We start from the raw sequence: 17,437 nt of genomic DNA, 5'->3' as shown, positions 1-17,437 counted from the left end.
GCTGAAAGGCAACACTTGGTACTGATAATGTTTCCCCGCGTATTGAAAATGGAGATTGTCTGTAATCTGGATGAATGGGGACATGCAGGTAGGCTCTGTGAGATCCACCAACGTGAGGAGATCGCCCTCCTTGACGCTCTCCAGAATGGAATGGAGAGACTGCATCTTGAATCTTCGATACACTATATAATGGTTCAAGGTCTTGAGATTTGAGAATTGCCCTGCAAACCCCCGAAGACTTCTGAACCAGGAACAATCTGGAATAAAATCCCTGAGCGTGGTGAGCCTCTGGGACTGGCTGAATGGCCAATGTGTGTTATGGCCAAATCCATGAGGTGCCGCTTCACCCAATCCTGCAACATGGGACAGTGGACAAAGAACTTTGGAGGGCTGGACAGAAATTCCAGGAAGAGGCCCAACCTTACCATCTCCCTGACCCAAGAGTCCGAAGTGGAATCCTCCCACTGGTTGGCAAAGAGAGCCAGTTGGCCCCCAATGGGAGGCTTGGGAGAGCAGTCATTTTGACAGTCAATAGGGGTGGCCCCTCCCACTCTGAAAGGAACATTTGGGTGGATAATGGTGTCCCTGTCTGCCCTGCCTGTCCTGACCCTGTTGGAAGGCAAATTGTCTCTGTGATTGTTGCCCCCAAAACCACTGTCCGATCCCCAAAAGGAAGAGGGTCGAAAATATGGGCTCAGGCGGGTCTCCGCCTGCCTGATCAAGATAGGCATAATCTTGTGTTTGTCCCAAGATTACGCTAGAATAAGGTCTAGAGAGTCGCCAAACAATTTCTCTCCCTTATACAGGGAAGAAGCTAGTCTCCACTTGTTTCTAGCATCAGCCTGCCACTGGAAAGCCACAGGAGGCGATGAGATGTGATGGAAAATCCAATAGTCTTAGATGCAAATCGAGACACATTTAGCGTTGCGTCAACTGAGAATTCCACTGCTGCCATTATCTTGTTGAGATCTTGTTGGGACCTGATATCTGCGACTGGATATCTGGTCCTGTAATTGCCTTAACCACAGCAATGAAGCCCTGTTAAAAAAGGATGCAGCTGAGGCTGCCTTAACAGCCCAAGCCAAAGCCTGGTGGGCCTTGACCAGAGATTGCTCTGTTCTCTTATCCTCCGGACAGGTTCCTCCAGAAGGCCAGGTAGATTTGCTTGTGATGACAGAGCCACCACCGGAGGGCCAACCACAGGAACCTGTAATGACTTGGTCATATCAGAACCAATATTGTACAGGCATCTGTCCAAACTGTTGGGAACAGGGCCCAAATCTGGAGAAACCCACTGTCTGTGAACCATATAAAGAAAAAGTCTGGGGGCCGGAACCTCCTCAGATTCAATGGTGGGTTCTACAGATAAAGGCTCCACCGGGTCAGCGGGATCCAAAACAGTACCAGGAGTTGACTGGACCATGCCCTATCTAGTGGTCACCTTGGCCTTGTGCAGCAATGACCTGAAGAGGTGAGGCTTAATGAAGGCTGGTCCAGTAAAAAATCCTCATCATCTGATAGCTCAATATCATGCTGCATCTCCTCCCCTGAAAGGGAGGCCTGGCTGGAAGAAGCCCCTGAACCTTCCGCATCCTGAAAGAGAAGGGAAGATCCCAACCCCTTTTGCCTATGATGGAAAGATTGAGCTCTAGAAAAATCAGAAGCCATAGTAGCAGATATTCATTGTAACCCTGCTTCAGTGCCCTGTCTTATGGCATTAGTAATTAAGGTGAACAAATGATCAGGAATTTGAGTATCACTCGGCTGCCCAGGCTGTAGGCCTGAAGAAATGGGCATGGAGAAAGCCTCTAGGGAAGGAGACTTGTGTTCTGTTTGTTGCTCCCAAGGGATCACCAATGGTTCAAGAGCAGGCATTGCTCCAAAGAGTAAATCATTACCACTAGGCAAGACAGGAGCCTGTGCTGAGTCCCCATCTGGCAGTTGGAGGAGCTTCCTCTGGAATAGCAGACTACTCCTGTATCCCCCCACAGGCAACCTGAGCCCTAGGGAGATCCTTGCCCTGGGAACTCTTCACTTTCGTTATAGTCTCCTGTTGAATCTTTTGAGGAGTCTTTTCAGAGGCCCTATGCTTTTGCTTGAATCCTCTCTTAGAATATTTTGCAGGCTGGGAATAAGGCGTCTGAGCTCGAGAATGAGCTTTGCCCCGCCCAAGGGACAAAGAAGATCCTTCCCCGGGATCACTGTCTTGTGCAGTAAGGCCTGATCCAGACTTAGATCTGGAATGCTTTGAAGCCGTAGATGACATTGTGCCAACTTCTGTAAGGAGAATATAGACACTATGAATAATGGCCAGAAGTCCCCGGCTGCAGTAAAACAGATTACTCACAGGGCCCACAATGCCCGATAAAATGAGGAAGCCCGAAATAGCATGATTGGGTTCCCAACCAGAGTGCCACTCCCCCAGCCAGGTCACTTTGGAGCGCTGGTCACTGGAAAGAGAGATGTGGATAGCACGTGAACTCCAAGCTGAACAATAAGAAATGGGTGTCCTCAAGGCTCTCTTCAGGATCGGTCTTACCCAGACTGAAACTGTGCTGCTGAAGATTGCTGCCAACTGCCACACCGAGGCACTCAAAATGGCCACTGATCCTCCTAGCTGCAGTACCAAAATGGCCATGACCTCCATGAGGCTTCAAAATGGCCACCACTCACAGAAGGCTATCAAAATGGCAGCTGTGCCTCCGTGCGGCTCCCAAAATGGCCACCCCAGCACCAACAGGCTTAAAATGGCTGCCATCAGTCTGCCAGGTTCCTGAATGGCCAAAGCGCCTCTTCGCCACACCAACCGATGCACAGGCCAGCACTACAGAGCAAGCTAATGGGTGCTCCCTGAATTGGCTTCCAACAGTGCCAATCTCACGCACCCACTAGGCAAGCACTATGGAGTCAGGCTTGTGGGCTTTGCCTTAGATTTGCAGAGGAACCAAAGCCTCAAATCCCTTGATAGTCAGCTATTCAAGGCAAAACCTGTGAGAGCTGCCCAGAGGCTCTCAGCCGAGAGACCTCACACCGCCCCAGCGGCCTTCAGCAGGCTCAGGCTGAATCGCCCTTCATGCTGGAATGAACACCTGTTAAAATTGTGCACCCAAGAGAAATGCAAAAGAAAACCTTTTTTTTCCAAGGAAAAAACAGTCAAGAATGGACAGCTCAAAGAAAAACGTCTGTCCAGTTAGACTGAGTCAGGAAGCAACAGGAAGAGGCATGGCTTAACAATTTGCAGACTCAGTCCAAGCAGTTAACAGAGATAATCCATTCCTGACTGCTGTTTCCTCCTTGGTGGAGAATAGACTAAATAGATTAAAAAAATAGAATTAGGGGAAATATTGTTATACATGTTTTTGTATGACATATTTAAAGTGAAGGTCAGAGGTTAAGATTAGATTTTGAAAAAGGATGATATTAGATACGCTCAAGAACAGTTTTATGACTATTAGAAGGATGTAGTAAATACTGATTAATTGAAAAATGAAGGAATATGAGCTAATATTAATATATATAATAACTAGACTACATTCTAACTAGATTATTAACTAGTCTACATAACTAGACTATATAATAACTAGACTACATTCATTTGATTAATGTAGTAATTCTTATTTGTATTAATATGGCTGTTGTACCATAATGGATGATACTCAGACACCACACTGTCCATGCAATGACATTGATGTATATTTAAAAATAAAAAAACTTGACCTTAAAAAAAATGAAATCTAAAGCTCACAAGTATAATCTAGAGAAGACATAGGCATACTAATCATAATAGCAAGTAATGGAACAACCATAATTTCAACGGTAAATAACCTGTCCTAATAAATAGGGCTTTGTCTTCTTTCATACATTTTAAACCTTGAGCTATTCATTGTTAGTGCAAAACTTTTTGATTTTTTTCCTTAAACTTATATGACATACAAGTATTTTTTTTTTAATTTGAAACATTTATAATTAAGTCTGGTAAGTAGAAAGATAAAGAATTAGTATTTATGATGCAGCAATACCTGTTCTTTGGTCAGCTTCAGACTTGCGCTTTTGCATTCTTCATTAATCAGGTATTTTACATAGCTGACAGTTAATGGTTCAAGATGAAGGGTAGGCCACAGCCTTTCAATGAAAAAAGCAGAAAGTGATATCTATGGAAATTAACATGTGTAAAGAGTAGATTCAAATGCAAGAACAATTTTTAAAACCCAGGACAAATCTCTTAATCTTCAGTGTTCTGAATGTTATATGTGCAAGATAGCAAAACAATCACTTAGAAACACAACTGTCTCAAAAATCAAATAGTTATCATTAATGGTTCTTCATCAAACTAAGATGCCGCAAAGCTCAGGGGGGAGCACAGAAACAGATTGTGAAGTGGGTGTGTGGGGTCTGTAACAATGCTTTGTGCTCTAAGCACATAGTATTTATAAGCAGTATTCTGAATAAGAGGAAGCGAGCTTCCTATAATCTTCTCCACTGTCCTTACCACTTTCTGAATGGACTTTCTCTCTGAAGCACTGTAGCCACCAAACCAAATAGAGATGCTCTCTATCATGACTCTGTAAAAAGTGGCCAGGACAGAAGGAGAAAGATGTGCTCTCCTCCAACGCAGGAAATGCAGATGCTGGTTTGCATACTTCACTAAGGATGACGTGTGGAGATACCAGTTTAGACTGTTAGTTATCTGCACCCACATACTTAATATTGTTGACCACCTCTACAGCTGCATGCTTGATTCTGAGTGAAGTATGACCATGCTGGCTCTTTTTAAAATCTATGATGATCTCCTTTGTTTTATTAACATTTAGAAGCAGGTTACTTTTATTGCACCAGTCTATCAGACCCTTCACCTCTTCTCTATAAGTATGTTCCCTGTCATCCCAGATAATACCCACCACTGCTGTGTCATCTGCATACTTCAAAATATGATTTGCAGCAGATCTGGCACAGCTGTCATGGATCAACTGTATGTGAACAGTAGCGGACTCAAGACATAGCCCTGTGGGGAACCTGTACTCAAGGAGATGGGAGACTTTTCTTCCAACTCGCACAAACTGGGGCCTATCAATAAGAAAATCCATAATTCAGGGATTAAATGATCCCGGATCGGACCGGCTCGCGCGATCCGGTAGCGATGGCAGCTGCTGGTTCGGAGGACCGGTAACAAAAATCCCTGGCCCCGCCCCCCTGCCTCTGCTAAGCCGCACCATCAGCAGAGGGTTTTTTTTTACTTTTAAAAGAAGGTTTTGCTTCAGCCGAAACATGCCTTTAAAAGTAAAAAGATTCTTTTTAAAAAGAATAAGATTCTGCGCATGCGCAAGATGGTGGCTTACTGAGTGCACGGAGCAGCGGTTGGCGATGTCCCCAGCTGATACTGGCGTCTCGGCCATCTGCACCGCTGATTGCGCCCCCGGCCCGTTGGAACATCTTCTCGGCGGTCGCGGGTGAGGTCTTTTGGCCTTTTGGGACCCACGGCTGCCGTGTACAGAGCCGGAGAAGGGGCGAGCGGTGAAGGACGGCGGCCATGTTGAGACGCGTGGGTGGGGTGGCATTCCGGCCAGCCGACATTTCTGGCCTGTTCCCCCCGCCGCAAGGCTAACCGTGGCGCTTTCGGCTTTTCTGATCCTCTGGGAGCGGTTCGGACCTGTCATGTCCCACTCCTCCTCTGACGGCCGGGTTGGGGAAGTCCGTATCAAGCGTGCCTCTGCAGCTCTGCCAAAATCCTATCAGAGTCCTCAGGGCAGGCAGGAATCCAAGATGTGACTTCAGCAATCCAGATTAGACTTTGCCTGACTCAGAGAATGCCAGAAAGCAGATCCTTTATATAGGCCATGGGGTGTGGCTCCATGACTCAGCACTTATCCAGGCCTGCCCCTCCCTTCCTTTTGGTGATGTCACCTCTCCATTCTCCGGAAGCGTGGATCTATCCATTGCATCGTTTCGTCTCCAGCTGTTGATAATCCTAGTTCGTGGCTGGCTTCAGGCGCACATGCTATTGTAGGGAGGTTTGTTTGTTTGGTTTGTCCGGGCATGGTGCCAGGGCTGGGGGCTGGAGGCATGCCAGGACATTCTTCAGCACTATCAGCATCCGGCAGGAGATAAGAGGGGCCCAGCTGCAGTGGGGGGAGCGAGCAAGGCACAACAGGACCTGTCTGGAGGGGTGTTGGAGGTGACGAAGATGGCCTCTTGGATGGCATTTCCAGGTACCCTCGGAGGACGGAGCCGGAGGCGAGAGGGACGTCGGAGGCCTTGTGGTTCCTGTTCGACATATCTCCCCTGCCGCAATGTTTACTGTGGCCTTTCCTGGTTTTCTGGGATTTTTGGGACTCCTGCAGTCTTTCCTGGTCCCATTGGGGACTTGTTTTGGGAGACAACGGGAGATCCGTTTGGGAGACGATGACGGACAGCGATGGAGGCGACGGAAGCACCACCCTTCCCCCCCATGGGACTCGGACTTTATTGGACAGAGCAGTTGTGTTTCATGTCCTGGCCGGTTTAAGACGGTTTAAGATCTTAGTTTGTTAATCTACTAGGGATATCATGGATTTGCCATGAAGACTGTCTGTTCTACCTTTTCCAACTTTTACCGGGTCCCGGGTGACCATCTTAGGATAACATCTCAGCCGATAAAGGGGACGGACCCATTTATCTGCCGATGCTATGCGATACTCGCCGCACGAACTCTTGCGCCTGCGAGGCTCCCCCGCCTCGCAGGAATGACCCTCCACATTACCGAGGGCCGGCTTTATTGACGGGTTTTGGGACCCAGAAAGGTGGCATGTGTCTAGGAAGAATCTTTGGGGATTTTTAAATAGGGGTTTTTTAAAGTGGGGGAGGGTAAGGACGGGCGATGGGTGTAACTCACCGGGGAGGGGTCCAGTTCCTGCGTCTGCTCGCGGCGTTATTCCAACCAGTCCGAAGGTAATGGGGGAGGGTCATGTTCCCGTTTATGAGGGTAGTTTTATGGCACGATAAGTGGGAGGGGCAGATATGGCGGAAGTGAGGGGCCGTATTGATCTCTGGGGGGGCGTGCCTGCTGTTTGAAAGTGGTCACGCGCTCCAGCCCCTCAAGCTTCTCCCGTTCCCCGCGTGGCCAGTTTCGTCAGAGCTTGGACCTTCGGCTAATGTTGTGCAATGCACAGTCCGTGGTGAACAAAGCCCCTCTGATTTGTGATCTTATACGGGGGGGGGGGGCGCGGACTTTATGGGCATTACGGAGACCTGGTTGGGCACGGAAGGGGGGGTTCCCCTTGTCGAGATGTGCCCACCAGGTTTCCGAGCATTCCATCAGCCGAGGGCCCAAGGTAGGGATGGCGGTCGTTATTAAGGAGAGTCTGGAACCGAGGGAGACCACTGTACCTCAGCTATCTGGTTGTGAATCCCTCTTTGTGAAATGGGGTCGTAGGATTCAGGTGGGCTTGTTGATCACGTACCTGGCTCCTGTGCGTGACAACAGCCCTGCCTGAGCTGTTGGATGTGCTTGCCGGGGTGGCGGTTGAGACCCCCAGACTTATGGTCATGGGGGATTTCAACTTGCCATCGACCGGTGTGGCATCTACAACAGCTCGGGAGTTCATGGCCTCCATGACGGCCATGGACCTAACTCAAGTAGTTAGCGGCCCTACTCACATTGGGGGAGGCACACTGGATGTGATTTTTATCTCTGGGCAGTGGTTGAATGATCTGGATTTAGGAGATTTAGTTATTGAGCCACTGTCATGGTCAGATCATTCTCTCCTTCGTCTGGACATTCGGACCACTACTCACCACTGCAGGGAGACGGGACCAATGCGTTGGTTCCGTCCCAGCAGCCTAATGGACCCAGAGAGGTTCCTGACGGAGCTTGGGCCGTTCCCTGAGGATCTGGCCCACGGCACGGCCGAAGAGCTAGTCATAGCCTGGGAACAGGCTGCGGTCGGGGCTTTGGACCGTGTCGTGCCTTTGCGGCCTCTGACCCGGCGCAGACCTCACCTGGCTCCTTGGTTTTCCGAGGAGCTGAGGGAGATGAAGCGCCGGAAAAGATGCCTAGAGAGTGCTTGGAAATCCAGCCATACGGAAGCCGACCGAACACTAGTTAGGTCATATATTCAGACCTACCTAGTGGCATTGAGGGAGGCTAAGCATTCTTACGTTTCCTCCCTCATTGCATCGGCAGATAACCGCCCGGCCGCCCTGTTTCGGGTGACCCGCTCCCTTCTTCAACAGGAGGAGCGGGATGACCCCCTACAAGGACAAGCCGAGGATTTTAGTATGTATCTGCACCATAAAATCGCTCAGCTTCGGGATGGTATGGATCAAAATTGGGTAGATCCAGGTGAGGTATCAGAGACTCGTCTTGTTGAGATTATTTGGGATCAGTTTGACCCTGTGGCTTCTGAGGACATGGACAGGTTACTGGTAGGGCTGAATGCCATCACTTGTTTATTGGATCCGTGTCCCTCCTGGTTGGTGCTGGCCACGCAGGAGGTGACACGAGGCTGGCTCCAGGGGATTATCAATGCTTCTTTGTTGGAAGGGGTTGTTCCTTCCGCCTTGAAAGAGGCAGTGGTGAGACCCCTCCTCAAGAAGCCTTCCCTGGATCCAGCTGTTTTAGGAAATTATCGTCCAGTCTCCAACCTTCGTTTTGTGGCGAAGGTTGTAGAGAGTGTGGTGGCACGTCAGTTACCCCAGTACCTGGATGAAACTGTCTATCTAGACCCGTTCCAGTCCGGCTTCCGACCTGGGTATAGCACAGAGACGGCTTTGGTTGCGTTGGTTGATGATCTCTGGAGGGCTCGGGACAGGCGTTATTCCTCTGCCCTGGTCCAGTTAGACCTCTCAGCGGCTTTTGATACCATCGACCATGGTATCCTGCTGCACCGGCTGGGGAGTTTGGGAGTGGGAGGCACCGTTTATCGGTGGTTCTCCTCCTATCTCTCTGACCGGTCGCAGACGGTGTTGGTGGGGGACAGAGATCGGCCATGAGGCGCCTCACGTGTGGGGTGCCGCAGGGGTCGATTCTCTTGCCTCTCCTGTTCAACATCTATATGAAGCCACTGGGTGAGATCATCAGTGGTTTTGGGGTAAGTTACCAACTGTATGCTGATGATACGCAGCTGTACTTTTCCACCCCAGGCCACCCCAATGAAGCTGTCGAAGTGCTGTCCCAGTGTTTGGAAGCCGTATGGGTCTGGATGGGGAGTAACAGGCTCAGACTCAATCCCTCCAAGACGGAGTGGCTGTGGATGCCGGCACCCCGGTACAGTCAGCTGCAGCCACGGCTGACTGTTGGGGGCGAGTCATTGGCCCAGATGGAGAGGGTGCGCAACTTAGGCATTCTCCTGGATGGACGGTTGTCTTTTGAAGACCATTTGACGACCGTCTCCAGGAGGGCTTTTCATCAGGTTCGCCTGATCCGCCAGTTGCGCCCCTTTCTTGACCGGGATGCCTTATGCACAGTCACTCATGCTCTTGTTACCTCTCACTTGGACTACTGCAATGGTCTCTACATGGGGCTCCCCTTGAAGAGCACCCAAAGACTCCAGTTAGTCCAGAATGCAGCTGCGCGGGTGATAGAGGGGGCCGCTCGTGGCTCCCATGTAACACCACTCCTGTGCAAGCTGCATTGGCTGCCTGTGGTCTATCCGGTGCACTTCAAGGTATTGGTTACCACCTTTAAAATGCTCCATGGCTTAGGACCGGGTTATTTATGGGACCGCCTGCTACTTCCGTTTGCCTCCTACCGACCTGTGCGCTCTCAGAGAGGGACTCCTCAGGGTGCCGTCGGCCAAGCAATGCTGGCTGGCAACCCCCAGGCGAAAGGCCTTCTCTGTGGGGGCTTCTACCCTCTGGAACGAACTTCCCCTGAGACTTCGTTAACTTCCCGACCTTCAGACCTTTCGCCGCGAGCTGAAGACGTACCTACTTCTTTGAGCAGGACTGGCATAGGATTTTAGAATTTTATATGTTATTATTGGGGTTTTAAATTTTAACTGGGTTTTATTGTTTTATATGTATTTTAAATTGGCCATATTTGATAGGTTTTTTAATTACTGTTTTATTATATTTATTATTGTGGTTTTATTTGGCTGTGAACCGCCCTGAGTCCTTCGGGAGAAGGGCGGTATAAAAATTTAATTAATTAATTAATTAATTAATTAATTAAAGCCTTTGAGGATCCTGCCCCTCAGCTGGATCGGCAGAGCCTTTAAACTTAAAAAAAAAAAATTAAAGGCTAATCTGGGGGTCTAACCTGAGTTCCTCATCAGCAGAACCTTAAAAAACATGTTTTCTGTAGAAAACACGTAGAAAACCTCCTTTTAAAAGAGTCTAAGACACTTACCTGATTACTGATTGACCTCATGGCTTTTTTCGCAGCCGGAAAGTCCCAATTTTCATTTTTAGCACCAGACAGAACTAATCTAACTTAGCTAATCTATTTCATCACTGAGTGATTAATGCTGGCTGGCTTTCTTGGCTGAGGAATTCTGGGAATTGAAGTCCACAAACCTTAATAATAAAATAAAATATTTGTGCAGCTTTCTGAGATTTGGTGTGTTTCTGTACTGTTTCACTCTAACTACACAAACACACAAAATCTCAAAAAGCTGTATGTGGTATTGTGTGTGTGTGTGTATGTGTGTGTGTGTCAGTTGTGTTGTGTTGTGTGTGTAAAGTGTGAAAGTTGGTTTTTGAGCTTTTTATGGCTGTGTGAAGTGTGAAGTGCAGCTGCTTTTACATTGTGTGTGAGTCTGTTGTGTGTGTGTAAAGTGTGAAAGTTGTTTTTTGAGCTTTCTGTGGCTATGTGAAGCGTGAAGTGCAGCTGCTTTTACATTGTGTGTGAGTCAGTTGTGTTGTGTGTGTGTGTGTAAAGTGTGAAAGTTGGTTTTTGGTACCTCTTATTGTTTTTTTATACTTTGTTTATTATTTTTATTATTTATTGTTATTGGCCACGCCCACCCAGCCATCTGACCACCAAGCCACGCCCACCAATTAAGCCACGCCCACAGAATTGGTAGGGGAAATTTTTAGATTTCACCCCTGCCATAATTACATAAAGGAGTATTAAAACCTAATAGGCTCAGTTTGTTCACTAAATGCTGAGGAATGATTATGTTGAACACCAAACTAAAACCAATAAACAGCATTTGCACATAAGTATTCTTCTCCTCCAGGTGTGCCAAGCTAAGATGATGCTCATAGGCAAGTGCAGAATCTATAGAGCAGTTCTTTCTGTAACAGTTCTTCAAATCTTAATGAGTCAAATGCAGGAGGAAGGCAGAAAGCAAATAGTCCTTTACAAATCTCTCAAAACACTTCATCATAATGGAAGTGAGTGCAGCTGAATGGTAATCATTAAGGCATGTGATGATAATTTTTAGGGCACTGATACAATGATGGCAGTCTTAAAACATGATGGAACCATGGCCTGATACAACAAGAAGTTGAAGATGTCTGTGAGAACAGTGGCCAGCTGGTCAGCACACTATTTGCCCAGGGATATTATCAGAACCAGCAGCTTTCTGAGTATTGACTTTCTGCAAGACTTTCTGAATAACAGTTGTACCAAACCTGAGTGCCTGCTCATCAGGGAAGGGAACAGCCTTCCTTGCTGGAACATTGTTTGTGGCTTCAAACAATCCAAAAAACATATTTAGCTTGTTTAGAGAACCCATGTCACCTTTACATGTCAGGGAAGCTGCCTTATATTTTGCCACATACGTCTCAGGTCCATAGGAACTTGGAAGAAATTCTGTACTTTCTGACTATAGGCCCGCTTTGCTGTTTTTATAACATGTCTCAAATCAGCTCTTGCTATTCTAAGTGCTGCCACATTGCCTGATTTGAAAGCGGTGTTTCTCACTTTCAACATCAAACGGACCTCTTGAGACATCCTCCTTGCTTATATGACAAAAGTCTTAAGAACACTGACATCCTCATATATTTTTTCAAATAAGCAGACACAGTAGAAGTGTATTCATTTACATTAGTATGTTGTCCATTCGTTGCAGCCTCTTTAAATACGTTCCAATTAAATATGTTCCAATTAATCTTGTAGAGCTTCCATAGCTCCTGCTGGCCACACTCGCACTTGGTTTCTAACTGGTCTCTCTCTAATTAATAAATATTTATATGCTGGCATAAGCATCACAGAGAGATGATCTGAAGAGCCAAAATGCTTTCTCAATGTTAGAGTAAGCTAAGTCCAGGATGTCCCCAGCCCTATTGGCAAAGTCCACATATTGATGCAAGTTAAGGAGAGCTGCTTTCAAGTTAGTATGATTGAAATCCCCTACCACAATGAAAAACCCTCCCAGGTAGATAGCTTGCAAATCATTGAAAGTGCTATAAAGAGCACTCAAGGCTTCATTTTTTTTTGCACTGGGGGAATAGTGATAGTCTGATAGTCTTATACCCAATAAAAATGTGCTGTGATTTTTTTTTAACCAGTATAATATACAAATGACCATTTTTTCATATGTAAACGCATCTCCTACTTGCATTCCGAGGTACAATTCAAGAGCATGTACATTTTCTGAATGGCCATCACCTTGCCATAAAAAGCATGTTGCTTTCCTCATCGATTATGTCTATTTGTCTTCATAGATTCATAGTAAAACACTCTGCCATATGGACTGTACAGATGGAGCTGATTGTTATAAGGCACTTAACTTGCTGTTTGCAACTGAGATAAAAACTACCATGCCTGATTTTTCCCAGCTGAATAGTGTAGTTTATTGTATAACAAAACAAGTTTACCTCCAAGCTTGTGGACAACTTTCAACATTCACAGATACCACAACTCTTACATTCACTGGCAGTGGATCAATCAGCCACTTCATATGCTTTTCAGTTTGCTGAGAGACATAAAGTTAATTTGAAATTCAGAATGCTGTAATATTTTTCTCATTGAAAAGTATCCTTTACATTATATTTTTTCTTTCAGCTGCCTACATAAAACAAAACTGCATACATACACAACATTAAACTGTGTGTCTGATATTACATAAATTACAGTTACTATCTCCAGAAAAAAGGATCTTTTCCTGGCTTCTCTATAATGAGATTTCGTTTTAGCTTAGCATGTTGCAAGCAATGTTTTGATTGTTTAACATGATTTATATTATAATTTAAGTTTATGTGTTTATTATATTGCTTAGACTGTTTGATTGTATATATAAAATAAATCATAGCTTAGCATATGTGAATCCAGTCATTAGGAACAAGGAACAATATTCTGTCCCAGTTCTATTCAGGTTTCTTATTTTCATGTGTGTACAGTTACAAATGTGAATGTATTTTCTCTGTATGTTTCTGATGCATTGTACAAAAAAAATAAAAATTATCCTGTTAAGGTAGTAAAAAATAATCTAAGCAATTCTAAATCCATATTTCAGTAAAAGCAGAAGTCAAAGAATACTATACCTGTATCCGATCAACTGAATCAATAATGATTATAATGCTGCCTTGTTGGTGAGCAGAAAGTTTCTCTAACCAACGAGGAAATTCTTCTAATAATTTAGCTGGTTCCAATGAAGTAGGTGAAACTGACCAGGAATTTTGCATAAGCTGTGAAAGAATAAACAGAAACAAAATGCTTTATCTAAATAATATTTTATCTAAAAATGAAACAAAGAAGCAGATCTTTTTAGATTTCATATAATTGAAGTGGTTTTTATTTAAGAAAAAGATTAGAAAAAAAATTGTGGCTACTTCACCCTGTCATTTTTCTGTCCAAAGCCTGGAATAGGAGATTAATAATAAATTAACAATTTCTAACTCCAGATTTAGCTTATATGCTCTCAGAATTTAAATAGGTCAAGAACAAAACTAAACTGAAGTTAAATGATCCATAATTTAGTTAGCATACTGATTCTAACCACAAAAATTACTCAGCATGTTATATATTTTCCTTTTCCTCAACCTAATGTTGCTTTGATGCAGCATAGCTAAAACTACACAATATACTACTCCGGAACTATAACATAGAATAATAGTATTGATACATCATCATCATCATCATCATCATCATCATCATCATTTATTTATTTATTTATTTAATTTATTAATTAGATTTCTAGACCGCCCTTCTCCCGAAGGACTCAGGGCGGTGTACAGCCTTATTAAAACACATAGGTACACAATAAATTTAAAATACATTTAAAATGAAATATTTAACCGGCCAATTTAAAACTAAAAACGGTCAAACGACCGATATAAAACCCTAAACTATAAAATCACCATTAAAAACCCATAACTTAAAAAACTAACCCAGTCCAGCGCAGATAAATAAGTAAGTTTTGAGCTCGCGGCGAAAGGTTCGGAGGTCCGGAAGTTGACGAAGTCCTGGGGGGAGCTCGTTCCAGAGGGCAGGAGCCCCCACAGAGAAGGCCCTTCCCCTGGGTGTCGCCAGACGACACTGTCGCTACCGACGGCACCCTGAGGAGTCCCTCTGTGAGAGCGCACGGGTCGGTGAGAGGTATTCGGTAGCAGCAGGCGGTCCCGTAAGTAACCCGCCCTATGCCATGGAGCGCTTTAAAGACGCTCACCAACACCTTGAAGCGCACCCGAAGGCCACAGGTAGCCAGTGCAGCCTGCGCAGGATAGGTGTCACTGGGAGCCACGAGGGCTCCTCTATCACCAGCAGCTGCATTCTGACCAACTGCAGCCTCCGGATGCCCTTCAAGGGGAGCCCCATGTAGAGAGCATTGCAGTAGTCCAGACGAGACGTCACAAGGGCGTGAGTGACTGTGCACAAGGCATCCCGGTTCAGAAAGGGCGAACTGGCGCACCAGGCGGACCTGGTGGAAAGCTTTCCTGGAGACGGCCGTCAAATGATCTTCAAAAGACAGCCGTGCATCCAGGAGAACGCCCAAATTACGCACCCTTTCCATCGGGGCCAATGACTCGCTCCCGACAGTCAGCCGCGGACTCAGCTGACTGTACCGGGATGGCCGCATCCAAAGCCACTCCGCCTTGGAGGGATTGAGCTTGAGCCTGTTTCTCCCCATCCAGACCCGTACGGCTTCCAGACACCGGGACAGCACTTCGATAGCTTCATTGGGGTGGCCCGGTGTGGAAAAGTACAGCTGGGTGTCATCAGCGTACAGCTGGTACCTCACACCGAAGCCACTGATGATCTCACCCAGCGGCTTCATATAGATGTTGAACAGAAGGGGCGAGAGAATCGACCCCTGCGGCACCCCACAAGTGAGGCGCCGCGGGGTCGACCTCTGCCCCCCCGTCATCATCATATTATTATTATTATTATTATTATTATTATTATTATTATTATTATTATTATTATTATTATTATTATTGAGACCTTATAAAAGAAATAATGTCAAATATTACAAATTATGTACAAATCAGAATGTACAGTTGTTAAGACTTTGAAAGGGACAGTTATACTCTGACAGAATGATTATATGAAATTCTAAACTGCCTTCTAGCCAAAGAAAGCTTGAGCCTTAGAAACTATAAAGACAAGGAATTAGGATTTTTTTTTTCAGTATCACAAGCAAATAAACTAAGAGAAGCTAATGCACTAGCAGAACAGCTGCCAATTGAGAAATATAAACTATGTTTGCCTAAAGCCAGAAACTTAAGAAATATGGCCTAGTTTTATTCCTTAGCCAGATAGCTAGAAAAGACAGAATATGTTCCTTATTGTCGATACTTTATAATAAAGAGAGATTTTTTTGCTTTTGCAAATTTGATACTAAGGTCAAATAAAAATAAAATTTAACCTTGAAATTATTACACTCCAACATATGGATTTGTAAATACCTCAAAATTTGAGTTTCTGCAGTCACAGAATTTATATTTTAATTTTACAAAATGTTTAAATCAAAATAGACTTGACAAAGTTTAATTTACTATGCCTATAATCTTACTTTATAATTTATACTGTGTTAACTACAGGTCTCAATATTAATGCTTATTTTAGAGCTTAATTTTGATTTTTAGACTATAAAATATTGTAATATGTTCAGATTAATAATAAACTAATCTTATACTGAAACATTTAATTTCTATGATATTTTTAAATCCCAAGTTTATCAATTTGTCTTAAATATTTTATCCTTTTTTCTAGTTTCTTTTTTGTATTTATATTTTTTTTTGAAAACATCAATTGAAAATATAAAAAAGAAATTTAAGCATAATATAGTGAAATAGAATTTTCATTTTATTATGTGAAGAAGTATTTTGGTTCCCATATGCTGACATACAGTAAAATAGACCTACCTTTAAAGTGAGACGTTTGAGAATCAGTATAGGCTCCGAACTGCTCGACATTGGTTTTCCAACAAAATGATAGAGAATGAGTGTATTTGGAGAATGCTTCTGCTGTAACTGAATCCTAATAAGAAAAAAATATACTTGTCAACTCAAATACTACAAACAGTTCTACCAAAATATGGATGATTATGTTGTTACACTGGAAAGTTTTTTTATATGGCTATATTTAATTTTTTAAACATTGAACTATCAACTAGATATTAATGATTGTTTCAAAAAAGTGGAAAAGAAAATCTCTTCATCCTTGCATTAAAGGACTGGCCCACTTAGTTTAGAGTCAACATACTACCATAACTGGCAGGAGCGCTCCAGGAACTCATAAGTTTTTTCCAGACTTGTCTTGAGATATTAGGAACTGTATATGATACCTTCTGTATGTAACTCATTTTGCCAATGAACTGCCATTCTTTTCCAAAGGTTTAAACTTCTGTGCTGCAGTTTCTTTGGCATTTGGTCTTAGACTAGAAATCTGAATGGTGTCATCAATAACAGTTTAAATTCTAGATAAAGTTAAGGTAAAAAAACAAATACTCTTTAGAAAGTAAACGGTGGTGTATATATATATATATATATATATATATATATATATATATATATATATATATATATATATATATATATATATATATATATATATATATATATATATATATATATATATATATATATATACACATTTTAAACTTTAAATATCTGTATGGATATACTTTATACAGATTACAGTGAGACACTAAAGCAATGCAACTAAATTATGTCATTGCACAGGTGGAACATTTTTGACCTTTTCCCTGCTGAACAACATTCCCACCAAGGTAAAATGTCAGGAATGGTCACAAGGATAGCTGGTTGGAGGATCTTGAAAACCTAGGTGGAGAAGAGTCTGTGATAAAGTAACAAATGTGTAATATACAGAACCTGGCTAGCTGCAAAAGAACTCTGTGGAACAAATGGAGGGGGGAGGGCAGACAAAATCTTATGACAGAGCACACTGCATATAATATAAATGTTATAGGTGTAGTCGTGCTTCATTAATACTTTGTCAACTGATCTAGTGTGTTATATTTGTGTTATGAAGTGACCAGTAAAGCAGGATTTAAAGGAAATCTGGAATGCACATGAATGTATATCTGAACATACATGTACAGCTTGGTAT

General features: G+C 43.9%; 1 protein-coding gene across 7 annotated transcripts in view; it reads right to left on the bottom strand.

The window, feature by feature from the left end:
- The window catches only part of NPHP3 (nephrocystin 3), a 174,403-nt gene that overhangs the window by 103,689 nt on the left and 53,277 nt on the right, over positions 1 to 17,437 (bottom strand). For 6 of the 7 annotated variants that reach the window (XM_058181006.1, XM_058181007.1, XM_058181008.1 and 3 more), the window contains exons 11-14: positions 16,231 to 16,345; positions 13,408 to 13,551; positions 12,742 to 12,839; positions 4,020 to 4,122 (exon numbers count right to left, since the gene is read on the bottom strand). In XM_058181006.1, the coding sequence (XP_058036989.1) occupies positions 4,020 to 4,122; positions 12,742 to 12,839; positions 13,408 to 13,551; positions 16,231 to 16,345 (460 nt within the window). The remainder of the gene's footprint in view (positions 1 to 4,019; positions 4,123 to 12,741; positions 12,840 to 13,407; positions 13,552 to 16,230; positions 16,346 to 17,437) is intronic. The other variant, XM_058181004.1, reaches the window with a different exon arrangement.

This window comes from Ahaetulla prasina, chromosome 4, assembly GCF_028640845.1.
Source record: "Ahaetulla prasina isolate Xishuangbanna chromosome 4, ASM2864084v1, whole genome shotgun sequence".
In the NCBI taxonomy this organism is placed as follows: domain Eukaryota; kingdom Metazoa; phylum Chordata; class Lepidosauria; order Squamata; family Colubridae; genus Ahaetulla; species Ahaetulla prasina.
This window is presented reverse-complemented; position numbering and strand designations above follow the sequence as displayed.